Source organism: Rattus norvegicus, chromosome X (genome assembly GCF_036323735.1).
Source record: "Rattus norvegicus strain BN/NHsdMcwi chromosome X, GRCr8, whole genome shotgun sequence".
Classification (NCBI taxonomy): domain Eukaryota; kingdom Metazoa; phylum Chordata; class Mammalia; order Rodentia; family Muridae; genus Rattus; species Rattus norvegicus.
In genome coordinates this window covers 138,812,488-138,838,737 of record NC_086039.1, presented here as the reverse complement: position 1 = coordinate 138,838,737, position 26,250 = coordinate 138,812,488, and the positions used below count along the sequence as shown (strand labels likewise).

Below are 26,250 nucleotides of genomic sequence, written 5' to 3'. Positions count from 1 at the left end.
CAGAAAATGTTGGAGACACAACCAACTTCAGGAAGTACAACAATCTGAAAGCAATTTTTGGACCACCACCTCTGGGTCTAATGAAAGTCTGCTCTATCTTTCTGTTTGAACTGGACTGTAGTATGATCTTTCATTTCTCTGAACTGACTGCATTGAAGACTATCATAGGATGGGGCTCTATAAATAAGGAGTATATTTACCAAATGGAGTTCTGATCGTAAATGAAAATTTTTATAGACAAATTAGCTTTGGAAAGGATCAAAGACATTCAAATGGAAGGCAAGCTACAATGTTAAATCCTACCTGGCCACACTCTTGGGATCTTGAGCACCATGCTTTGCCTCTTCATGAGGCTTAGAGGCCCACAAGGCCATGGGCAGCAGAAAATCTCCTCCACTTTATGGAGAATGATGCATGTACCTGAGGGCAGGGCTGTTTCTTTCCTAAAGCATGATTCAACACGGTATGTTTTTGAATTGACAAGCTACCTTCCTGAAGAGAGTCCCATTGCCAATAAAATTACCAGGGTTTTCAAAGAAAGAGTCATAGTTCAGAGATCTTTACTTAATTTTTTTTACTAAACCAGAACCTTAGGCATAAGCCAGAAAGCGAATTGTAGGTCTGGTTAAATCTCCACTTGTACTGGGGTCACTGATACTGCCCTCAGTGAACAGTGTTGCTGGATACTGTCAACAGCGACGACATCTACAATGTCGTATAATCCAGGTGTATACCCGGAAGGTATCTGGAGAGAGTCGAGGGTGAAAAAGACTCTGGCTTCCACCATGCCATTTCTTCCATCAATGCTAGAAATATAGACCTGCAATGTTGAGAAAGATGGCTATGAGTCTGGGGAAGCATATAATCCACCACAGATGGTCCTGCACACCCCCAGACACCCAGTTCCAATCAGCAGGCCCCTCACCCCATCATGACCTCATGCTCTACCTTCCTGACTTTTCAACTCATTCTCAGGCTGTCCTACAATGAATGATCTCACTGCCTTCATCAGCCGGCTGAACACCTCAAACCCAATGCACTCCACATTTCCCCACGATGTCTTCACAGCCAAGATGATCTCTAACTGTTGTCCACAGAACAGCATAACATCAAGGAAAGCACACACCTTATGGATTGAGCACTTAAGCACGCGTGCACACAAACACACAGGCACATAGACGCAAAGACACACAAGAAAAGAAACACATACACACTGACGAACACACATACACAAACACAGATACACACACTGAAGACACACACACAACTACACACACACACACAGACTCACACACACCTTCTACATTATCCTCTCCATATTTACTTTTCAATCAGTGGACAATAGTGTCCACTCTGCAGAAGATTTACTGCCAAACATACAAAACATAATCCGGGGCAAGGAAGGGATCAGTAAGAAGGAGAGGAAGCTGCCTACTCATGACAAGACAACATGGAGGACAATTACCTCATCTATATCCTGAGAGTTGAGGGGGCTCACAGAGTGGATATTGATGTTTGAAGTGCCTGCATTCATGGAATACTCAACCAGTACCAAGTCTCCTTTGAAAGGTTTGAATGCTAAATCAGCCAAGAAAGGGAGAATTGTTAAATAGTAATACAGTCATATCACATTTTCTAGGCTCTTCCTCACTGCCATGTGCTGACCCACATTACCTGAATTTAAAGAAATTCCTCAAATACTAAGATACTCTAAACATCTTCCTACAGGAAGGGAAGCAGAAAGCCCTTTAAACACTGGTTCATTTACAATGATGTATTATTCATCAGGCATTAAGAGAGACATGTATGATAAAAGTATTTTCAAGATAAATCACTTATACTTATATAATGCCATCATTTAATAGATTTTAAATGTAACCCAAGGCAGGGGAACAAAGATGAGAATCTCATAATGGATGGGTTTCCTACTCTCGTACACAATTCTCAATACATATGCGTTTCCCATACTTTTGAAACACTATGTGATAAACCAAAGTTAAAAAATGATGCAGCCAATGAAATCAACTGAGTCAGGAAATCCATGTGGACCTGTGATGACGGTTGTCACAGGGGACAGGATCTCTAGGTGGTATTTAAAATACTGTCCTTTCCCCCTGTATTATACATTACTTTCAACTTCAAGGATGCTTCCCACACTCTCAAGAGCTTTTAACCCAAGCCGATACTTGTATTTCTTGCTCTATGTTTCTAAAGCTATAAGTCCTACCGCCAGAAAAGAGGTATAATGGGAAAGACACATCCTCGCTGATATACACGTCTTCTTCAGTTACAGAGGTGACACATCTAATACAAAGCCTTCTGCCAAGTTTTGATGGCTCACTGCCTTCGGGAAGATCATTCATAACTTTCACCTATAAGAGGAGACAGTAAATGCAGGTGAACTAAAAATATCATGCCGGAGATTGTAGCCATACCAAGGATTCCCCATCAAAGCAACATTATCATAGTGAGTACCTAAGACATTTGTAGGGATACTTTGAGGACATAGTCCCCTGTCAGAGAAAATGGGTTTTATTATGCATGCCAGAAACAGTCCTCCTGCTGCAGAATTTGCTTACACAACTGTTCTCCAACCTAACGTTTCTTGTTGAAAATATATTATGGAATGAGATGCGGACAGAAGTCATGTCTGTGCTTGCTTCCTGGATTTCTAACTGTCTTTCAATAGGGTGTTCCATACCTATGTTTAATGCACCCACAAACTTAGCTTCTGACTTTAGAATACAGTGCTTTTACTACCCAAGGACTCAAAATTCAAAACTGCAAAATACATTGAAAAGTATACTTATACACAATTTGCAATCATGGCTGTAATATACTAGGGAAAAATTTTGCACATTTATAGAGAAGGAAACAGAGTGAGTCGCAGTGAGAGGGAAAACCTGGGGTAGCTTTACTGTGCATGTGAAGGAACAAAACTGTGTTGCCTGTGAGATGGAAGTGACCAGAATTAAATCAACAGAGACAAGAATGAGCAGCACAGTATTGGAGAAAAAAGGAAAACATGCTTTTCCCTATCAGGATCTGGGAGCAGGAATTTATCATGAAGTGGGAGAAGCAACCACCATCAGAAGATTTTCCAACGACAAGTCATGCAATGCAGGCCCCACGGTCTGAGGGAATACTATTCTTCTGAATTATCAGAGATAACGAACGTTAGAGGAAGTAGTATACCTTTGAATCTTTCTTCATCAAGCAGAAGAACATTCTTTACACGAAAGTAGTATATTCACTTGAGCACAAAGCAGAAAAGCATCTCCCACAAACCATCCTGGACAATTACATTATCCAGAAACAGTGACTGAGTCTCCATTTGAAAATGGAAACTGAACATTGTGCATGCTATTAAAATAGTGCATGAAGACTCACAAAAGGACAGCAGAGAGAGACATCTGGAATCAGAGTTGGTACACACATGTTAATTAGTGAGCTGCATTCCTCATTGTTCGATATTTAGTTTGGATGCACTCATCAAGTATAGAGGGGAAGAATGATGAGAGCTGATGTTCTATGATCATTGAGGAAGCTTAAGCTACTAATGTCAACGGCTGTTTTCAACATCTAAACAATTGCCGTTCCCACCTCTCACGCTATGTATGGCTACTTAAGAGTACTCATGGGATGGTGCTTTTCATAGGATCACTTGCACTGAGTGGTGAAGAGCTTAGAACCTATCTGACCACTCACTAATTCTGTCACTCTGCTGCCAGATGAGCATCACAGACTTTGACCATTCTTCATTCTGACCCTCCACTAATCCATAGACATACGGTACCCTAAGGAATTTCTCAGTTCCCGTGGCAGACTTAGATTCTCCCAGCTCTCATTGTTCAACACAGAGATACCACTAACAATCGTGGCAAACCACACAGACATATTCCAAGACTAAGAAAGGCCCTAAGATACTGTTAATGCCTGAAAACCAAATGAAGTAGAGTGGAGGATTCATTTCAGAGTATAGCACCACTCGCAGACATTTGGAAAGCAATGTGCATGCACACTTAGGTCAAATGTTCTTGTGCCAATATGTGTATAAAATCCTCAAATCATAGGAATGAAACTAGACACTGTCAATGTGGCCTGTAATTCCAGCAATTAGGAGCCAGGAACTAGGAAGACGGCTGCAGGTTGCAGGCTAGCCAGGCTTCCGTCTACTTGTGGACTTGTAATGTACAGAGTACTAACTCATTGCATAACATTGAAATATATGAAAAACAAAATTCATCAGGGGTTGTTTATTCAATCAAAGCCTTGAATTGTACACCTGGCTCACCATAACTTATCATGTAAACCAGTCTGGCCCTGAACTCACAAAGATTCCAAATGCCTCTACCTCCTAAAGACATGTACCACGATTCCAGTTTTGAATTGACTTTGATTTAACAATTCGGGTAACAATCAAAAGATAGAAAGAATATGCTTCTAGTATAGTAAGACTATATGTAAAATCAAGAAAAGTGGTATTCGTTAAAATAACTGATTATATGCACCTCTTCAATAATAAAGATATTTTCCCATAATACAGAATGATCTATGATGGGAAATCTGTACATGAATCCCATGTGTGATATATCTGGACTCTCAGAAGTCAGGATACTCCTGAGAGCTCAGGGGAGACCTATTGTTCTCACACTTATGACACAAGAAGAACCTGCCTAATGCCTTCTTTGCTCTCTGGGCACAGGAACCTAGGACCAGGCACGGGGAGGACCTTTCTGATTTCAGCCTGAGCCCAGAGCTGAAAGCCAGTTGCCAGGAGTACCTATGCATCTAAGAATAGTAGGTATAGAAGAGAACAAAGATTCCCATACGAAAGGGCCAGTAAATATGGTCAACAGAATTATACAAGAAAACTTCCCCAACCTAAAGAAAGAGATCCTCATAAACATACAACAAGGCTACAGAACTCTGGATAGATTGGACCATTAAAGTATTTCCTCCTGTCAGATACATAATAGTCAAAATAGTAAATTCAAAGAAACCTAAAGCAGTAAGTTTAAAATCAGTAAGGGCAAAATGTCAAGTAAAATATAAAGGCAGATCTATCAGATTTTCACCAGTCTTCTAACCAGAGACTGTGAAAGCCTGAAGATACTGGGCTGATGTCCTCTTTTGACGAATCCACCCATACAAAGCATAATAAATACAAAATCCCAACAAAAGGAGGGAGCTACGCCATAGAAAAAGGAAGGAGAGGGGCGGCACAGGTCTTCCTGGTTGCTGCCGCTGCAGAGAGCCCCTGGGCAGCACCCCACGAGCGAACCGGAGCCTCGGGACCACAGGTAAGACCAAATTTTCTGCTGCAAGAAAGCTGCCTGGTGAGCTTGGGACACGGAAGCAGAATTTCTCTAGGAGGCACGGTCTGTGTTTACCGGAAGTCCCACACCCGCGGATCCCGGCCCGCAGCAGCTCTCTGCTCCCAGACCCGGTGAGAGAGAGACCCAACCGCCTGGTCAGGTGGGCACTCCTGAGGCTGCAGAGCGGAAGAGACCACCAACACTGCTCACCCCTGCCCACATCCCTGGCCCAAGAGGAAACTGTATAAGGCCTCTGGGATCCCGTGGGGGAGGGCCCAGGAGCGGCAGGACTTCTGCGCCTGAGACACCGCCAGAACCTGAAAGAAACAGACCGGATAAACAGTTCTCTGCACCCAAATCCCGTGGGAGGGAGAGCTAAACCTTCAGAGAGGCAGACAAGCCTGGGAAACCAGAAGAGACTGCTCCCTGCACACACATCTCGGACGCCAGAGGAAAAAGCCAAAGACCATCTGGAACCCTGGTGCACTGAAGCTCCCGGAAGGGGCGGCACAGGTCTTCCTGGTTGCTGCCGCTGCAGAGAGCCCCTGGGCAGCACCCCACGAGCGAACCTGAGCCTCGGGACCACAGGTAAGACCAAATTTTCTGCTGCAAGAAAGCTGCCTGGTGAACTCAAGACACAGGCCCACAGGAACAGCTGAAGACCTGTAGAGAGGAAAAACTACACGCCCGAAAGCAGAACACACTGTCCCCATAACTGACTGAAAGAGAGGAAAACAGGTCTACAGCACTCCTGACACACAGGCTTATAGGTCAGTCTAGCCACTGTCAGAAATAGCAGAACAAAGTAACACTAGAGATAATCTGATGGCGAGAGGCAAGCGCAGGAACCCAAGCAACAGAAACCAAGACTGCATGCCATCATCGGAGCCCAATTCTCCCACCAAAACAAACATGGAATATCCAAACACACCAGAAAAGCAAGATCTAGTTTCAAAATCATATTTGATCATGATGCTGGAGGACTTCAAGAAAGACATGAACACACTTAGGGAAACACAGGAAATCATTAATAAACAAGTAGAAGCCTACAGAGAGGAATGGCAAAAATCCCTGAAAGAATTCCAGGAAAACACAATCAAACAGATGAAGGAATTAAAAATGGAAATAGAAGCAATCAAGAAAGAACACATGGAAACAACCCTGGATATAGAAAACCAAAAGAAGAGACAAGGAGCTATAGATACAAGCTTCACCAACAGAATACAAGAGATGGAAGAGAGAATCTCGGGAGCAGAAGATTCCATAGAAATCATTGACTCAACTGTCAAAGATAATGTAAAGCGGAAAAAGCTACTGGTCCAAAACATACAGGAAATCCAGGACTCAATGAGAAGATCAAACCTAAGGATAATAGGTATAGAAGAGAGTGAAGACTCCCAGCTCAAAGGACCAGTAAATATCTTCAACAAAATCATAGAAGAAAACTTCCCTAACCTAAAAAAAGAGATACCCATAGGCATACAAGAAGCCTACAGAACTCCAAATAGATTGGACCAGAAAAGAAACACCTCCCGTCACATAATTGTCAAAACACCAAACGCACAAAATAAAGAAAGAATATTAAAAGCAGTAAGGGAAAAAGGTCAAGTAACATATAAAGGGAGACCTATCAGAATCACACCAGACTTCTCGCCAGAAACTATGAAGGCCAGAAGATCCTGGACTGATGTCATACAGACCCTAAGAGAACACAAATGCCAGCCCAGGTTACTGTATCCAGCAAAACTCTCAATTAACATTGATGGAGAAACCAAGATATTCCATGACAAAACCAAATTTACACAATATCTTTCTACAAATCCAGCACTACAAAGGATAATAAATGGTAAAGCCCAACATAAGGAGGCAAGCTATACCCTAGAAGAAGCAAGAAACTAATCGTCTCGGCAACAAAACAAAGAGAATGAAAGCACACAAACATAACCTCACATCCAAATATGAATATAAAGGGAAACAATAATCACTATTCCTTAATATCTCTCAATATCAATGGCCTCAACTCCCCAATAAAAAGACATAGATTAACAAACTGGATACGCAACGAGGACCCTGCATTCTGCTGCCTACAGGAAACACACCTCAGAGACAAAGACAGACACTACCTCAGAGTGAAAGGCTGGAAAACAACTTTCCAAGCAAATGGTCAGAAGAAGCAAGCTGGAGTAGCCATTCTAATATCAAATAAAATCAATTTCCAACTAAAAGTCATCAAAAAAGATAAGGAAGGACACTTCATATTCATCAAAGGAAAAATCCACCAAGATGAACTCTCAATCCTAAATATCTATGCCCCAAATACAAGGGCACCTACATACGTAAAAGAAACCTTACTAAAGGTCAAAACACACATTGCACCTCACACAATAATAGTGGGAGATTTCAACACCCCACTCTCATCAATGGACAGATCATGGAAACAGAAATTAAACAGTGATGTCGACAGACTAAGAGAAGTCATGAGCCAAATGGACTTAACGGATATTTATAGAACATTCTATCCTAAAGCAAAAGGATATACCTTCTTCTCAGCTCCTCATGGTACTTTCTCCAAAATTGACCATATAATTGGTCAAAAAACGGGCCTCAACAGGTACAGAAAGATAGAAATAATCCCATGCGTGCTATCGGACCACCACGGCCTAAAACTGGTCTTCAATAACAATAAGGGAAGAATGCCCACATATACGTGGAAATTGAACAATGCTCTACTCAATGATAACCTGGTCAAGGAAGAAATAAAGAAAGAAATTAAAAACTTTTTAGAATTTAATGAAAATGAAGATACAACATACTCAAACTTATGGGACACAATGAAAGCTGTGCTAAGAGGAAAACTCATAGCGCTGAGTGCCTGCAGAAAGAAACAGGAAAGAGCATATGTCAGCAGCTTGACAGCACACCTAAAAGCTCTAGAACAAAAAGAAGCAAATACACCCAGGAGGAGTAGAAGGCAGGAAATAATCAAACTCAGAGCTGAAATCAACCAAGTAGAAACAAAAAGGACCATAGAAAGAATCAACAGGACCAAAAGTTGGTTCTTTGAGAAAATCAACAAGATAGATAAACCCTTAGCCAGACTAACGAGAGGACACAGAGAGTGCGTCCAAATTAACAAAATCAGAAATGAAAAGGGAGACATAACTACAGATTCAGAGGAAATTCAAAAAATCATCAGATCTTACTATGAAAACCTATATTCAACAAAATTTGAAAATCTTCAGGAAATGGACAATTTCCTAGACAGATACCAGGTATCAAAGTTAAATCAGGAACAGATAAACCAGGTAAACAACCCCATAACTCCTAAGGAAATAGAAGCAGTCATTAAAGGTCTCCCAACCAAAAAGAGCCCAGGTCCAGATGGGTTTAGTGCAGAATTCTATCAAACCTTCATAGAAGACCTCATACCAATATTATCCAAACTATTCCACAAAATTGAAACAGATGGAGCCCTACCGAATTCCTTCTACGAATCTACAATTACTCTTATACCTAAACCACACAAAGACACAACAAAGAAAGAGAACTTCAGACCAATTTCCCTTATGAATATCGACGCAAAAATACTCAATAAAATTCTGGCAAACCGAATTCAAGAGCACATCAAAACAATCATCCACCATGATCAAGTAGGCTTCATCCCAGGCATGCAGGGATGGTTTAATATACGGAAAACCATCAACGTGATCCATTATATAAACAAACTGAAAGAACAAAACCACATGATCATTTCATTAGATGCTGAGAAAGCATTTGACAAAATTCAACACCCCTTCATGATAAAAGTCCTGGAAAGAATAGGAATTCAAGGCCCATACCTAAACATAGTAAAAGCCATATACAGCAAACCAGTTGCTAACATTAAACTAAATGGAGAGAAACTTGAAGCAATCCCACTAAAATCAGGGACTAGACAAGGCTGCCCACTCTCTCCCTACTTATTCAATATAGTTCTTGAAGTTCTAGCCAGAGCAATCAGACAACAAAAGGAGATCAAAGGGATACAGATCAGAAAAGAAGAGGTCAAAATATCACTATTTGCAGATGATATGATAGTATATTTAAGTGATCCCAAAAGTTCCACCAGAGAACTACTAAAGCTGATAAACAACTTCAGCAAAGTGGCTGGGTATAAAATTAACTCAAATAAATCAGTTGCCTTCCTCTATACAAAAGAGAAACAAGCCGAGAAAGAAATTAGGGAAACGACACCCTTCATAATAGACCCAAATAATATAAAGTACCTCGGTGTGACTTTAACCAAGCAAGTAAAAGATCTGTACAATAAGAACTTCAAGACACTGAAGAAAGAAATTGAAGAAGACCTCAGAAGATGGAAAGATCTCCCATGCTCATGGATTGGCAGGATTAATATAGTAAAAATGGCCATTTTACCAAAAGCAATCTACAGATTCAATGCAATCCCCATCAAAATACCAATCCAATTCTTCAAAGAGTTAGACAGAACAATTTGCAAATTCATCTGGAATAACAAAAAACCCAGGATAGCTAAAGCTATCCTCAACAATAAAAGGACTTCAGGGGGAATCACTATCCATGAACTCAAGCAGTATTACAGAGCAATAGTGATAAAAACTGCATGGTATTGGTACAGAGACAGACAGATAGACCAATGGAATAGAATTGAAGACCCAGAAATGAACCCACACACCTATGGTCACTTGATTTTTGACAAAGGAGCCAAAACCATCCAATGGAAAAAAGATAGCATTTTCAGCAAATGGTGCTGGTTCAACTGGAGGGCAACATGTAGAAGAATGCAGATCGATCCATGCTTATCACCCTGTACAAAGCTTAAGTCGAAGTGGATCAAGGACCTCCACATCAAACCAGACACACTCAAACTAATAGAAGAAAAACTAGGGAAGCATCTGGAACACATGGGCACTGGAAAAAATTTCCTGAAAAAACACCAATGGCTTATGCTCTAAGATCAAGAATTGACAAATGGGATCTCATAAAACTGCAAAGCTTCTGTAAGGCAAAGGACACTGTGGTTAGGACAAAACGGCAACCAACAGATTGGGAAAAGATCTTTACCAACCCTACAACAGATAGAGGCCTTATATCCAAAATATACAAAGAACTAAAGAAGTTAGACCGCAGGGAAACAAATAACCCTATTAAAAAATGGGGTTCAGAGCTAAACAAAGAATTCACAGCTGAGGAATGCCGAATGGCTGAGAAACACCTAAAGAAATGTTCAACATCTTTAGTCATAAGGGAAATGCAAATCAAAACAACCCTGAGATTTCACCTCACACCAGTGCGATTGGCTAAGATCAAAAACTCAGGTGACAGCAGATGCTGGCGAGGTTGTGGAGAAAGAGGAACTCTCCTCCATTGTTGGTGGGATTGCAGACTGGTAAAACCATTCTGGAAATCAGTCTGGAGGTTCCTCAGAAAATTGGACATTGAACTGCCTGAGGATCCAGCTATACCTCTCTTGGGCATATACCCAAAAGATGCCTCAACATATAAAAGAGACACGTGCTCCACTATGTTCATCGCAGCCTTATTTATAATAGCCAGAAAATGGAAAGAACCCAGATGCCCTTCAACAGAGGAATGGATACAGAAAATGTGGTACATCTACACAATGGAATACTACTCAGCTATCAAAAACAACGAGTTTATGAAATTCGTAGGCAAATGGTTGGTACTGGAAAATATCATCCTGAGTGAACTAACCCAATCACAGAAAGACATACATGGTATGCACTCATTGATAAGTGGCTATTAGCCCAAATGCTTGAATTACCCTAGATCCCTAGAACAAACGAAACTCAAGACGGATGATCAAAATGTGAATGCTTCACTCCTTCTTTAAATGAGGAAAAAGAATACCCTTGGCAGGGAAGGGAGAGGCAAAGATTAAAACAGAGACTGAAGGAACACCCATTCAGAGCCTGTCCCACATTTGGCCCATACATATACAGCCACCCAACTGGACTAGATGGATGAAGCAAAGAAGTGTAGACCGACAGGAGCCGGATGTAGATCGCTCCTGAGAGACACAGCCAGAATACAGCAAATACAGAGGCGAATGCCAGCAGCAAACCACTGAACTGAGAATAGGTCCCCTATTGAAGGAATCAGAGAAAGAACTGGAAGAGCTTGAAGGGGCTCGAGACCCCAAAAATACAACAATGCCAAGCAACCAGAGCTTCCAGGGACTAAGCCACTACCTAAAGACTATACATGGACTGACCCTGGACTCTGACCCCATAGGTAGCAATGAATATCCTAGTAAGAGCACCAGTGGAAGGGGAAGCCCTGGGTCCTGCTAAGACTGAACCCCCAGTGAACTAGTCTATGGGGGGAGGGCGGCAATGGTGGGAGGGTTGGGAGGGGAACACCCATAAGGAAGGGGAGGGGGGAGGGGGATGTTTGCCCGGAAACCGGGAAAGGGAATAACACTCGAAATGTATTTAAGAAATACTCAAGTTAATAAAAAAAAAAAAGAAAAAAAAAAAAGAAAAAACCCAGGATAGATAAAACTATCTTCAACAATAAAAGGACTTCTGGAGGAATCACTATTGCTGAACTCAAGCAATATTACAGAGCGATAGTAATAAAACTTACATAGTATTGGTACAGAGACAGATAGATAGACAAGTGGAATAGAATTGAAGAATCAGAAATGAACCGACAAACCTACGGTCACTTGATTTTTGACAAAGGAGCCAAAACCATCCAATGGAAAAAAGCATTTTCAGCAAATGGTTCAACTGGAGGTAGCATGTAGAAGAGTGCAGATCGATCCATGCTTATCACCCTGTACAAAGCTTAAGTCCAAGTGGATCAAGGACCTCCACATCAAACCAGATACACTCAAACTAATAGAAGAAAAAGTGGGGAAGCATCTTGAACACGTGGGCACTGGAGAAAATTTCCTGAACAAAACACCAATGGCTTATGCTTTTAGATCAAGAATCGACAAATGGGATCTCATAAAATTGCAAAGCTTCTGTAGGGCAAAGGACACTGTGGTTAGGACAAAACAGCAACCAACAGATTGGGAAAAGATCTTTACCAATCCTACAACAGATAGAGGGCTTATATCCAAAATATACAAAGAATTCAAGAAGTTAGACCACAGGGAGACAAATAACCCTGTTAAAAATGGGGTTCAGAGCTAAACAAAAAATTCACAAGTGAGAATGCCGAATGGCTGAGAAAGATCTAAAGAAATGTTCAACATCTTTAGTCATAAGGGAAATGCAAATCAAAACAAACATGAGATTTCACCTCACACCACTGAGAATGGCTAAGATCAAAATTCAGGTTACAGCAAATGCTGGCGAGGATTTGGAGAAAAAGGAACACTCCTCCATTGTTGGTGGGATTGCAGACTGGTACAACCATTATGGAAATCAGTCTGGAGATTCCTCAGAAAATTGGACATTGAACTACCTGAGGACCCAGCCATACCTCTCTTGAGCATATACCCAAAAGATGCCCCAACATATAACAAAGACACATGCTCCACTATGTTCATAGCAGCCTTATTTATTACAGCCAGAAGCTGGAAAGAGCCCAGATGCCCTTCAACAGAGGAATGGATACAGAAAATGTGGTACATCTACACAATGGAATATTACTCAGCTATCAAAAACAATGACTTTATGAAATTCATAGGCAAATGGATGGAACTGGAAAATATCATCCGGAGTGAGGTAACCCAATCACAGAAAAACACACATGGTATGCACTCATTGATAAGTGGCTATTAGCCCAATTCTTGAATTACCCTAGATGCACAGAACACATGAAACTCAAGAAGGATGACCAAAATGCAAATGCTTCACTCCTTCTTTAAAAGGGGAACAAGAATACCATTGGCAGGGAATAGGGAGGCAAAGTTTAGAACAGAGGCAGAAGGAACACCCATTCAGAGCCTGCCCCACATGTGGCCCATACATATACAGCCACCAAACTAGATAAGATCATGAAGCAAAGAAGTGCAGGACGACAGGAACTGGATGTAGATCTCTCCTGAGAGACACAGCCAGAATACAGCAAATACATAGCCAGATGCCAACATTAAATCACTGAACTGACAATGGGACCACGTTGAAGGCATCAGAGAAAGGACTGAAAGAGCTTGAAAGGGCTCGAGACCCCATATGAACAACAATGCCAAGCAACCAGAGCTTCCAGGGACTAAGCCACTGCCCAAAGTCTATACGTGGACTGACCCTGGGCTCCAACCTCATAGATAGCAATGAATAGACTATTAAGATCACCAATGAAAGGGGAAGCCCTTTGTCCTACCAATTCTGAGCCCCCAGTGAACGTGATTGTTTGGGGTAGGGTGGTAATGGGGGGAGGATGGGGATGGGAAGCCCATATAGAAGGTGAGGGGGAGGGGTTGGGGGGGATGTTGGCCTGGAAACCGGGAAGGGGAATAACAACCAAAATGTAAATAAGAAATATGCAAGTTAATATAGATTAAAAAAATCACTATCCCTGAACTCAAGCAATATTACAGAGCAATAGTGATAAAAACTGCATGGTATTGGTACAGAGACAGACAGATAGACCAATGGAATAGAATTGAAGACCCAGAAATGAACCCACACACCTATGGGCACTTGATTTTTGACTAAGGAGCCAAAACCATCCAATGGAAAAAAGATAGCATTTTCAGCAAATGGTGCTGGTTCAACTGGAGGTCAGCATGTAGAAGAATGCAGATCGATCCATGCTTATCACACTGTACAAAGCTTAAATCCAAGTGGATCAAGGACCTCCACATCAAACCAGACACACTCAACCTAATAGAAGAAAAACTAGGGAAGCATCTGGAACACATGGTCATTGGAAAAAATTTCCTAAACAAAACACCAATGGCTTATGCTCTAAGATCAAGAATCGACAAATGGGATCTCATAAAACTGCAAAGCTTCTGTAAGGCAAAGGACACTGTGGTTAGGACAAAATGGTAACCAACAGATTGGGAAAAGATCTTTACCAACCCTACAACAGATAGAGGCCTTATATCCAAAATGTACAAAGAACTCAAGAAGTTAGTCGGCAGGGAGACAAATAACCCTATTAAAAAATGGGGTTCAGAGCTAAACAAAGAATTCACAGCTGAGGAATGCCCAATGGCTGAGAAACACCTAAAGAAATGTTCAACATCTTTAGTCATAAGGGAAATGCAAATCAAAACAACCCTGAGATTTCACTTCACACCAGTGAGAATGGCTAAGATCAAAAACTCAGGTGACAGCAGATGCTGGCGAGGATGTGGAGAAAGAGGAACACTCCTCCATTGTTGGTGGGGTTGCAGACTGATACAACCATTCTGGAAATCAGTCTGGAGGTTCCTCAGAAAATTGGACATTGAACTGCCTGAGGATCCAGCTATACCTCTCTTGGGCATATACCCAAAAGATGCCCCAACATATAAAAAAGACATGTGCTCCATTATGTTCATCGCAGCATTATTTATAATAGCCAGAAGCTGGAAAGAACCCAGATGCCCTTCAACGGAGGAATGGATACAGAAAATGTGGTACATCTACACAATGGAATATTACTCAGCTATCAAAAACAATGCCTTTATGAAATTCATAGGCAAATGAATGGAACTGGAAAATATCATCCTGAGTGAGGTAACCCAATCACAGAAAGACACACATGGTATGCACTCATTGATAAGTGGCTATTAGCCCAAATGCTTCAACTACCCTAAATGCCTAGAACAAATGAAACTCAAGACAGATGATCAAAATGTGAATGCTTCACTCCTTCTTTAAAAGGGGAACAAGAATACCCTTGGCAGCGAGTAGAGAGGCAAAGATTAAAACAGAGACTGAAGGAACACCTTCAGAGCCTGCCCCACATGTTCCCATACATATACAGCCACCCAATTAGACAAGATGGATGAAGCAAAGAAGTGCAGGCCGACAGGAGCCGGATGTAGATCGCTCCTGAGAGACACAGCCAGAATACAGCAAATACAGAGGCGAATGCCAGCAGCAAACCACTGAACTGAGAATAGGACCCCCGTTGAAGGAATCAGAGAAAGAACTAGAAGAGCTTGAAGGGGCTCGAGACCCCATATGTACAACAATACCAAGCAACCAGAGCTTCCAGGGACTAAGCCACTACCTAAAGACTATACATGGACTGACCTTGGACTCTGACCTCATAGGTAGCAATGAATATCCTAGTAAGAGCACCAGTGGAAGGGGAAGCCATGGGTCCCGCTAAGACTGAACCCCCAGTGAACTAGACTGTTGGGGGGAAGGTGGCAATGGGGGGGAAACACCCACAAGGAAGGGGAGGGGGGAGGGTGATGTTTGCCCAGAAACCGGGAAAGGGAATAACACTCGAAATGTATATAAGAAATACTCAAGTTAATAAATAAAAAATAAATAAATAAATAAAAAAAAACAAAAACAAAAAAAAAAAACAAAAAAAAAAGAAAAAGGAAGGAAATAATCTCCTTGAAACAAATCCCAAAGGAGAGAGGCATACAAACTTAATTCCACCTCTAACAATAAAACCAACAGATAACAACAATCACTATTCCTTAATATCTCTTAACATTAATGGACTCAATTACCGAATGAAAAGACATATACTAACAGACGAGATACTGAAACAGGACCCAGAATTTTGTTACATACAGTAAACAGGCCTCAGTGACAAAGACGGCCACTACATCGGATTAAAAGGATGAAAAAACAATTTCACAAACAAATGGTCCAAAGAAATAACCTGGAGTAGCCATTCCAATATCAAATAAAATTGATTTACAACCAAAAGTTATCAAAAAAGTTAAGGAAGAAAACTTCCCATTCAACAAAGGTAAAATCAACCAAGAGCGACCCTAAATCCTAAATATTCATGCTGCAAATGCAAGGACACCTACATTCATAAACGAAACTTTACTAAATCTGAAAGCACACATTGCCCCTCATACAATAAGAGTAGGAGATTTCAACACCCCACTCTCAACAATGGACAGGTTATAGACACAGAAATTAAACAGAGACTTAGAGAAACTAACAGAAGTTCTGAACTGAATGGATTTAATAGATACTTATAGAACATTTCATCCCAAACCAAAAGAATATACCTTCTTAGCACCTCATGAAGCCTTCTCCGAAAGTAACCATATAATAGGTCACAAAAAAAGCATTAACACATACAAGAAGATGAAAATATTCCCATGCATTATATCAGATCACCAAGGACTAAGGCTGGTTTTCAATAACAACAATAACCACAGACAGCCCACATACACATGGAAATTGAACAACGCACTACCCAATGTTATGGAAGAAATAAACAAGGAAATTAAAAACTTTTTAGAATTTAATGAGAATGAAGGCACAACACACCCAAACTTATGGGACACAATAAAAGCAACGCTAAGAGGAAAAGACATATCTCTGAGTGTCTTGAAAAGAAACGTGAGAGAGCATACATAAGCAGTTTAACAGCACAGCTAAAAGCTCTAGAACCAAAAGAAGCAAGTGCACCCAAGAGGAGTAAAGGTCAGGAAAAAATCAAAATCTGGGCTGAAATCAACAAAGTAGAAACAAAACGCACTACACAAAGAATTAACAAAACCAGGAACTGGTTCTTTGGGGAAATCAAGCATACAGATAAACACTTAGTTAGACTAACCAGAGGGCACAGAGAGTGTATCCAAATTAACACAGTCAGAAATGAAAACAACAGAAACTGAGGAAATTCAACAAATCTTCAGATCCTACTACAAAAGTCTTTATACAACTAAACTGGAACATCTGGATAGAACAGACAATTTTCTAGACAGATACCAGGTATCTGTTAAATCACGCCCAGCTAAACCATCTAAAAATCCCATAACCCCTAAAGAAATAGAAGCAGTTATTAAAAATCTCCCACCCAGGGGTTGGGGATTTGGCTCAGTGGTAGAGTGCTTGCCTAGCATGCGCAAGGCCCTGGGTTCGGTCCCCAGCTCCGAAAAAAAAAAAAGAAAAAAAAATCTCCCACCCAAAAAATAGCCAGGATCAGTTGGGATTACTGCAGAATTCTATCAGACCTTCATAGAAGATCTAATACCAATACTCTCAAAACAAAATAGAAACAGAAGGAGCACTATCCAATTCCTTCTATGAAGCCACAATTATAATTATATGTAAACCACACAAAGATCCAACAAAGAAAATGAACTTCTGACCAATTTCCTTTACGAATACTGACGCAAAGATACTCAATACAATTCTTGCAAACCGAATCGAAGAACACATCAGAGCAATCATCAAACATGATCAAAAAGGCTTCATTCCAGGGATGCAGGGATGGTTCAATATATGGAAATCCATCAATGTAGTCCACTATGTAACAAACTCAAAGAAAAACCACATCGCCATTTCATTAGAAGCTGAGAAATCATTTGACAAACTATTCCACCCGCTTCATGATAAAAGCCTACGAAAGATCAGGAATTCAAGGCCATACCTAAACACAGTAAAAGACATATACAGCAATCCAGTGGCCAACATCAATCTAAATGGAGAGAAAATTGAAGCAATCCCACTAAAATCAGGGACTAGACAAAGCTGCACACTCTCTCCCTAGTTATTCGATATAGTACTCCAAGTCCTTACTAGAACAATCAGAAATCAAAAGGAGGTCAAATGGATACAAATGTGAACAAAGGAGTCAAAATATCACTATTTGCATGTGATATGAATGTATACGTAAATGACCCTAATAGTTCCACCAGAGAACTACCAAGCCTGATAAACAACTTCATCAAAGTGACTGGATATAAAATTACCTTAAACAAATCAGTAGCCTTTCTCTCCTCAGAGGATAGACAGGCTAAGTAAGAAGTTTTGGAAATGACACCCTTCACCATACTTCCAAATAACATAAAATACCTCGGTATGATTCTAAACAAGCATGTGAAAAACCTGTAAGACCAGAAATTCAAGTCTCTGAGGAATATCTTAGAAGATGGGAAGCCTTCCTATGCTCATGGATTGGCAGGATTGATATAGTAAAAATGGCCATTTTGCCAAAAGCAATCTGCAGATTCAATGCAATCCCCATCAAAATACCAACTCAGTACTTCATAGAGTTAGACAGAACAATTTGCAAATTCCTTTGGGATAACAAAAAACCCAGGATAGCAAAAACTATACTCAACAATAAAAGAACTTCTGGAAGAATCACCATCACTGACCTCAAGTAGTATTACACAGCAATAGTGATAAAAATCGTATGGTATTGGTACAGAGACAGGCATACAGATCAGTGCAATAGAATTGAAGACCAGAAATGAATACACTAAACTATGGTTAATTGATCTTTGATAAAGATGCTTAAACCATTGAATGGAAAAAAGATAGCATTTTCAACAAATGGTTCTGGTTAAAATGGAGGTCAGCAGGTAGAAGAATGCAAATTGATCCACTCTTATCGCCCTGTACAAAGCACAAGTCAAAGTGGACCAAGGACTTCCATAAAACCAGATACACTCAAAATAATAGAAAAAAGTGGAGAAGAGTCTGGAACACTTGGAAACCGGGGACATTTTCCTGAATAAAACACCAATGACTTATGCTTTAAGATCAAGTATCAATGAAAGGGAATATTATAAACCTGCTAAGCTTCTGTAAGACAAAGGATACTCTCATTAGGACAAAATAGCAACCAATATATTGGGAAATGTTCTTCACTGATCCTATATCCAATAGAGGAGTAATATCAAAATGTACAAAGAACTCAAGAAGTTAGACTCCAGAGAACCAAATAACCCTATTAAAATGGGGTTCAGAGTTAAACAAAGAATTCACAGCTGAGGAGTACTAAATGGCTGCTAAGTACCTAAAGAAATGTTCAACATCCTTAGTCATCAGGGAAATGCAAATCAAAACCATCCTGAGATTACACCTCACATCAGTCAGAATAGGTAAGTTCAAAAACTCAGGTGACAGCAGATGCTGGCCAGGATGGGAAGAAAGAGGAATACTCCTCCACTGGTGGTTGGGTTGCAAACTGGTACAACCACTCTGGAAATGAGTCCGGAGGTTCCTCAGAAAATTGGACATGGCACTACCTGAGGAAGAGCTATACCTCTCCTAGGCATATACCCAAATTATGCTCCAACATACAACAAAGTCACATGTTCCAATATGTTCATAGCAGCCATATTCATAAAATCCAGAGACTGGAAAGAACCCAGAAGTCCTTCAATAGAGTAAAGGATATGGAAAAATGGTATGTCTACACAGTGGAATACTACTCAGCAATCAAACAATGATTCCCTGAAATTCATAGGCAAATTGATTGAACTAGAAAATATAATCCTGAGTGAGGTAACCCAATCACAAAAGAAGACACATTGTATGCACTCACTGATAAGTGGATATTAGCCGAAAAGTTTGAATTTACCAAGATACAAACCCCAGACCACATGAAGCTCAAGAAGAAGTACAACCAATGTGTGACTGCTTCAGCTCTTCTTAAATGGAGGAACAGAAATATTCATAGGAGGGGATGTGGAGACAAAGTTTGGAGCAGAGACTGAAGGAATGGACATTCAGGGCCTGTCCCACCTGGGGATCCAGCCCACTTATACCCCAAATATAGACAATGTTGATGAAGCCAAGAAGTGCATGCTGATATTAGCCTGATATAGCTATGTCCTGAGAGGCTCAGCCAGAGCATGTCAAAAACAGAGGCAAATATTAACAACAATCCATGGAACTTAGAACTGCTGGAGGAATTAAAGAAAGGATTTAGGGGCCTGAAGATTTTTCTAATCCCATAAGAACAACACCAAAGCAACCAAGCAGAGTTCCCAGGGTCTAAACCAATCCCCAAAGATTACACATGGACAGACCCAGGTCTCTAGCTGCATATGTATTAGAAGGTGGCCTTATATATATGCATGCTAGATAAGATTGAAGAAGTTAAGAAAGTGCATGTTGACAGGAGTGGGATATAGATGTCTCCTGAGAGACGCAGTCAGAGCATGTCAAATACTGATGCGAATGCTAGCAGCAAACCATTGAACTGAGAATAGGATCCTCATTGGAGGAATAAGAGAAAGGATTGAAAGAGCTGAAGGGACTTATAAGCCAATAAGTATAACAATACCAACCAACCAGAGCTCTTAAGGACTAAACAACTACCCAAAGGCTATACATGGACTGACCCATGGCTCTAGCTGCAGATGTAGCAGAGCATGACCTTGTTGGGCACCAATCAAAGGCGAAGCCCTTGGTCCTGCCGAGGATGGACCTCCCTTTGTAGGGGAAAGGGGGGGAGGGTGCGGCAAGGGGGATTAATGGGGAGGGGAACTCCCTTATAGAAGAAGGGGACAGGGATGAGATAGGAGGCTTATGTCCAGGAAACCGGGAAAGGGCATAACATTTGAAATGTAAATAAAAAATTTCCAATATAAAAAAATTCTGTCGGTCCCCAGCTCTGAAAAAAAAAAAAAAAAAGAACCAAAAAAAAAAAAATTCTGGAAAAAATTTCCTTTGGATAACTAGGATAAAGAGAGGGCCTTAGGGAATTTCTCTAATTCTGTTTATTTTAGCCCAATTTCTAAAACCACATGAGAAGCAGATAATAGTAAGAATATCTTGAACATTTTAATATTTATATGCAGGTAAGAAACTGATCATTCTTTGTGTTTAATTCTTAAACCTTCCTACAAATGAAATACTTTATAACCCTCATTCTACACTATATGTTGAATAATTTATTAAAGTTCATAGAGTTGTTCAATACATATTCCAAATCAGAATCTGGTGCCTCACATTTCTGAAGCTCCAATAATTCAGGTGTCCATGTCTTTCGATGTAAGATATACAAAACAAAAGCAAAGCAAAACAAAACTGCAATAGAATGTAGGAGATATATGATATAGAAGAACCTATAAGTTTTAACTGTAACCTTGCTGATGTAACCTCTACCCCTAAAAAAGTATAAAAACTGCTTGTTATAGCCATTTGGGGTCGCCTTCTAGTTACTCGCCTTAAGGGGCTGATTGAGGGTTGACCCTAACATGCTGGAAAATAAACCTCTTGCATTTGCATGGAACTCTTTTCTTGTTTCTCAGTTGGAGGAGGGGGGTGCCTTCTCCCAGTGGTTCAGACTCACTTTGAGTCTTACAAAACAAAGGAGAGGATTATAACATATGAAAAAACAGACAGCCTAAAGTATGTGAAGCAATTATTCCAGTTAACAGTGTTGGAAATATGTTTGCAATTTTGTTATTCAGGCTAGTATGTTGAGGTTTAATGAAAAATTCATGAAGACTGGTCATTTTTTGAGATAAATTGACTGATCACCTAATGTGTAGTAGGATGAAATTGTATCCAGTGATATGTATAAGGAAGGGTTGTTGTTAAGTTTGGTACTATACAAATTACATTGTGAAGTTATTCCTTCCTATCTATCATCTCCAAAACCTAGTTTTGTTCCGTCTTTTTCTGTATTTGTAGATAATCAACAACAATAGAAAATATATGAGTTTGCTGCAGGAACCATTCCTCCTTATCATTGCTTATAATGTGACAGTTGATAATATATTCAAAATACATAGTTAATTAAATAACTGTGGTACTCTTGATACTGCTTCAAGCATGTTTACATTGGGCAAAGACAAAGAAGTAGGCTTAGGCAAGAATTTGACATTGGGTTAGGACAAGACTCAAGATGAATACAACTGAGGAATGTGCTCTTTGTATCCTGATCATCTTTGTAATGTCCGGAATACAGTAATTCAGAGACCTTTGTTTATGCTTTCTTTGTCCCTTAACTACTTTGTCTATGCCTTGGAACTGACCCTATTCTTTGCATGTACCTAGAATGATAAAAAAGCAGACTTGGAGAAATTAAATGTACACCAGTATTTGCTGACATACAAAAAAAAGTCTAAGATTGGTTGAATAATTGAAAAGTGCAAAATTCCTTTTTTATACTTCAGGTTTTTAGCAAACTTGGAAAAACAAAATACATAAATGTCAGTTTCAGTTCTCAAATTGCCAATATCTTCTCTATAATTATAATAACGACAATGACAAAAAGATCAAAAACTACTACTTCTAATGTGTTGGTGTTTATCAACATGGATAAAAGGCTTTTCTGTAGCCTATGGCTGAGCCTATTAATTAGAAAAGTATAGCCAAAAATTATCAGAGAATAGATATTGATATACAAATATCTGAGCTGATTATGTTTATAGAGCTAAGTCTTCCAAAAATCTAGACCAGAAATTTGCTGTACATTAAATACATCTTGAATATTGTATAACATATTGATATTAAAGTTTATCACAATAATTATATCTGTTTGAATTCATAGAAGAGAAAGAGCTTCTTAATCAGAAGGGAAGAGGATTATATGAAATCCAATAATTATCATTGTGTAACACATTTAAATATGAAAGAGAACTGAAATCAATCTTTAGGAACAGAAATAAAAAGATACTGCAACCCCATAGAAGTTAATCTCACCCCATATTTACATTCGTGTTTCTTTTAATCCAAGAGAGATAACAAAATCCCCTTAGGTTAAGGTACTCTGGATAAATTCGGCCATACCTTGATTGCTTTCAGGGTATGAGTTACTTCATCTTGTTCCACAAGCGCAAGGACATTGGTCCCGATCTTCAGAGGCACATTGTCACTGATTACCTCCACGTTGAAGAGGATGGAGTCATTGATCCAGCCATAGTAATTGCACAGAGAGGTGACCACTCCCTGAATAGACTTCAACTTGGTGTTATCTACGACACAGGTAAACAAAGGTGACACTGGTTCATGTCAAATGCAAGCACCCACTACATGCATCAGCTCCGGCCTCCAGGTTCCTGCTCTGTTTGAGTTCCAGCTCTGACTTCCTTCAGTGAGAAACTGTGATGTGGTACCACAAGCCAAATAAACCCTTTCCTTCCCGGGATGCTCTGGCCATAGTGTAGCATCACAGCATTAGTAACACCAGTACTCCACCCGTGTACACATGAGCACAAAGCATCACTTCACTGACCGTAACACAGCAGCCATCTCTGCATCCCAAGGTTGTGAGTACTCAATCGCACCTCCATGGCATCTATTTGAGCTGTGGGTGACCTGTCTCACTAAGTGTTCAAGTCCTGGGTTCATCTACTGCTCAGGGAGGCCCTTTAAACTCCCACTCTTACTAGCATTCGCCTCACTCGACAGCAGCAGCAAATCTATAGCCAGAGCCCTAGATTCTTCAACATCGCTTCTGAGAAAGGTTTAAAGATGCGCGGATCTAAGGACACAGTGTCAAATTTCCTTTTGTTCTTCATAAGCATAATGGGTAATGGGTAAGTAATGTTTGAGAGTCTGGCTCGAGTACTCTGCAGGGACAACTGGCCACCGTCCTTTATGGAGTCCCCCTTAGAAACTTGCCTCCTGGCTTTAGAACCATGTGTGCATGAAAACCAAGCCTAATTCACTCTCAATGTGCGATGCGCCCCTTCTCTGGGGGATAGACAAAGGCATCTTTCAAGGGCCAGAAGGGAAGTCAGAGACAGTACAACCCACAAAGCCTTGTGTCAAGTGTTCTGTGAGTTTGCCAAACACCTTCCCGCTTTGCCATCCAAAGGAGCTTGGGACACAGTTCAGTACTGGCCTTACTCATGGAAACTCAGGGACATCCTCATGCTCAAAGGCCACCCAGGATGTCGGCCTGTCCGTCTACACTATTTGTGTCCCAACCTCACCTTAAGGTGGAGGAAAGCCTTTCTGAGGAGTCTCCTCGAGTGGGGGTGTGGGTTACCAGATTACCTTGAGGCTGTTCCTCTGATATTTCTTCAGACGTGTTGCTCCCGTGAAAGAATGTGGATATCCACCGTAGAAGGCTCAACATGGTGATATCACCTCCAGCCCAGCCAGTGTCCGAGGCTTACAGATGATTCAGCAGACTTCCTTTGTCTCACTTAGTTTACACCCCCGTTCCCCAGCCTCTGTGTGATGGTAGTGAATCGCTAAGATGAAGCTCTTAGGAGAGCCAGTGTCTGGGTACCTCCTCACCTACCGCCAGCTTCCCATAAAGCTCCCTCTGCTTCAAAGGCAACCTTTTCCCACTGGTCAGCCAATGAGAGACAATGGTGTTTGTACGTCACTTCTTATTAGGTATAGCCCTGACGGTCACTAGGCGAAGACATTTGGTCCCGCCCACCCATTATGATGGCAACAACAGGAAGGTCTCTGGAAAAGCCGCTTGAGGTTGTAACCTTGCGCACTCTGTTCATAAGGGCGCTGGCTTTTTCAACATTTTCCTGACAGGGGCGTGAGGTTGTCTTAGCAGAAACCTTCGTACCTGTTCAGCCTATTAAAAATCACACCTGCTGATGGAAATAAGCACTAACCAGGAGTCTGGCTAGTTAAGCCACTAGTTGCCTTTAGTGAGGGCGGTGTTCGGTTCCACCACCCACAAGGCAGCTCACAACTGTCTACAATACCAGTTATATTTTTCCAACAGCTATCCCAGTCCCGGAATTCAAGTGGTGCATACATATCCAAACAAACCCACCTATGCAAGCTGGAAACGGTGGCCCATGCCGTCAATGCACTTAATGACATATCTCTGGAGATGGGCAAGAGGCATCTATGCATTTGGGGCTCGCCTTATACACACAGCAAGTTCCAAGTCAGTCAAAACTTCACAGGGAGACCCTGAGTCAACAAAACAAAACAAAAGGAAACGAAACAAAACAACAGGAAAAAAGAGAGACTGATTGATAACATATAAAATATTTTTAAAATGCACTAACCATTGTTACCTTTAGAATCCTATATAGTGTGTGTGTGTGGTGTGTGTGTGTACGAGTGTGTGTGTTTGTATGCAAGAGAGAGAGAGACAAATAGAGAGAGAGACAGTGAGAGACACGTAGAAGACAAAGAGAGACAGAGAGAGACAGAGACAAAGACACAGAGAGAGAAAGACAGAGAGTGAGAGACACGTAGAAGACAAAGAGAGACTGTGAGAGACACATAGAAGAAACAGAGAGACAGAGACAAAAACAGAGGGAGAGATAGATAGATAGATAGATAGATAGAGAGAGAGAGCAAGAGAGAGAGAGAGCGAGAGAGAGAGAGAGAGAGAGAATGTTAGGAATACCATTCTTATTTTATGTTGTCTTTTTTTTTCCTTGGTGGGGGGAACCAAACCCAAGGCATTCTGCTTGCTAGGCAAATGCTCCACCATTGAGCTAAATCCACAGCCCTCCATTTCTATTTTACATAAAGATACGTTTTACAATTTGCAGCAAACATTTTTTCTAGTGCTTGAGTACAGATGTCAGAACTCATGTTCAATGGGTACAACATGTAAATTGGGCTTTATTTCCTAGTTGAAGTAAAGATCTTTTGGGATATATACTTAGATTAATGATTGTATGGCTTAAGGAGAGAAGCAGACCACCAGAGGTGGACTGAGGACAAAATATTAAGTCTATACCTGGCCTGGCAGAAGTGAAGATATTCTGAAAGGATACTTGTGTCTCTCAGTCTGACTATCAGGCTGTTGAAACAATGGACTCCCCCAAAATGGGAATTTTCCCAGGAATCCCATGCCGAGAGAAGAAAATGGTCCCATCCAAAGTGAGATGTCATCTTTAAGCAAGGCATTTCAAAATTCCATCGATTTGGCAGCCCACCTCACAGGATAAGACTGAAGCCCAGACAGTGAAGGTCAGAATATGCAGGGTCAAATCTTGACTGGGACTTCTTAGATTCATTTACCTTGAGACTTGTATCTAAACTTAGATCTCTCTTCCAGGCCCTGAAAATGGACCTGGGGGGATACCTTTAGATATCTTTGTCCCACTTCCCAATGTGGCTCCACTAAATAAATCATTTTGTTCTACTTTTAAGTTGGTTCTTTGAAT

General features: G+C 40.7%; 1 protein-coding gene across 2 annotated transcripts; it reads right to left on the bottom strand.

The window, feature by feature from the left end:
- Positions 1-559: 559 nt before the first annotated feature.
- Positions 560-24,461, bottom strand: LOC120099287 (cancer/testis antigen 55-like). Of its 2 annotated transcripts, none has more exons than XM_039100409.2 (5): positions 24,146-24,459; positions 22,934-23,118; positions 2,228-2,372; positions 1,466-1,578; positions 560-820 (listed from the first exon to the last, which is right to left on the bottom strand). In XM_039100409.2, the coding sequence occupies exons 1-5, from the start codon at positions 24,225-24,227 to the stop codon at positions 626-628; spliced, it is 720 nt and encodes a 239-aa protein (XP_038956337.1). In that variant the 5' UTR covers positions 24,228-24,459; the 3' UTR covers positions 560-625. The 2 variants fall into 2 exon arrangements, with proteins under 2 accessions (XP_038956337.1, XP_063136612.1); XM_063280542.1 differs by lacking the exon at positions 560-820 and adding an exon at positions 920-1,084 and having other exon boundaries at positions 24,146-24,461.
- Between the last annotated feature and the right edge of the window lie 1,789 nt (positions 24,462-26,250).

What these genes read in the sequence shown, in the direction of transcription:
- LOC120099287 (XM_039100409.2), bottom strand. Translation starts at nt 24,227, where the DNA reads ATGTTGAGCCTTCTACGGTGGATATCCACATTCTTTCACGGGAGCAAC. An exon ending in ATTATACCTCTTTTCTGGCG is followed by an intron (nt 1,579 to 2,227) that starts GTAGGACTTATA and finishes TGGCTGATTTAG; the next exon opens with CATTCAAACCTTTCAAAGGA. An exon ending in ACTCTCAGGATATAGATGAG is followed by an intron (nt 821 to 1,465) that starts GTAATTGTCCTC and finishes TCAACATTGCAG; the next exon opens with GTCTATATTTCTAGCATTGA.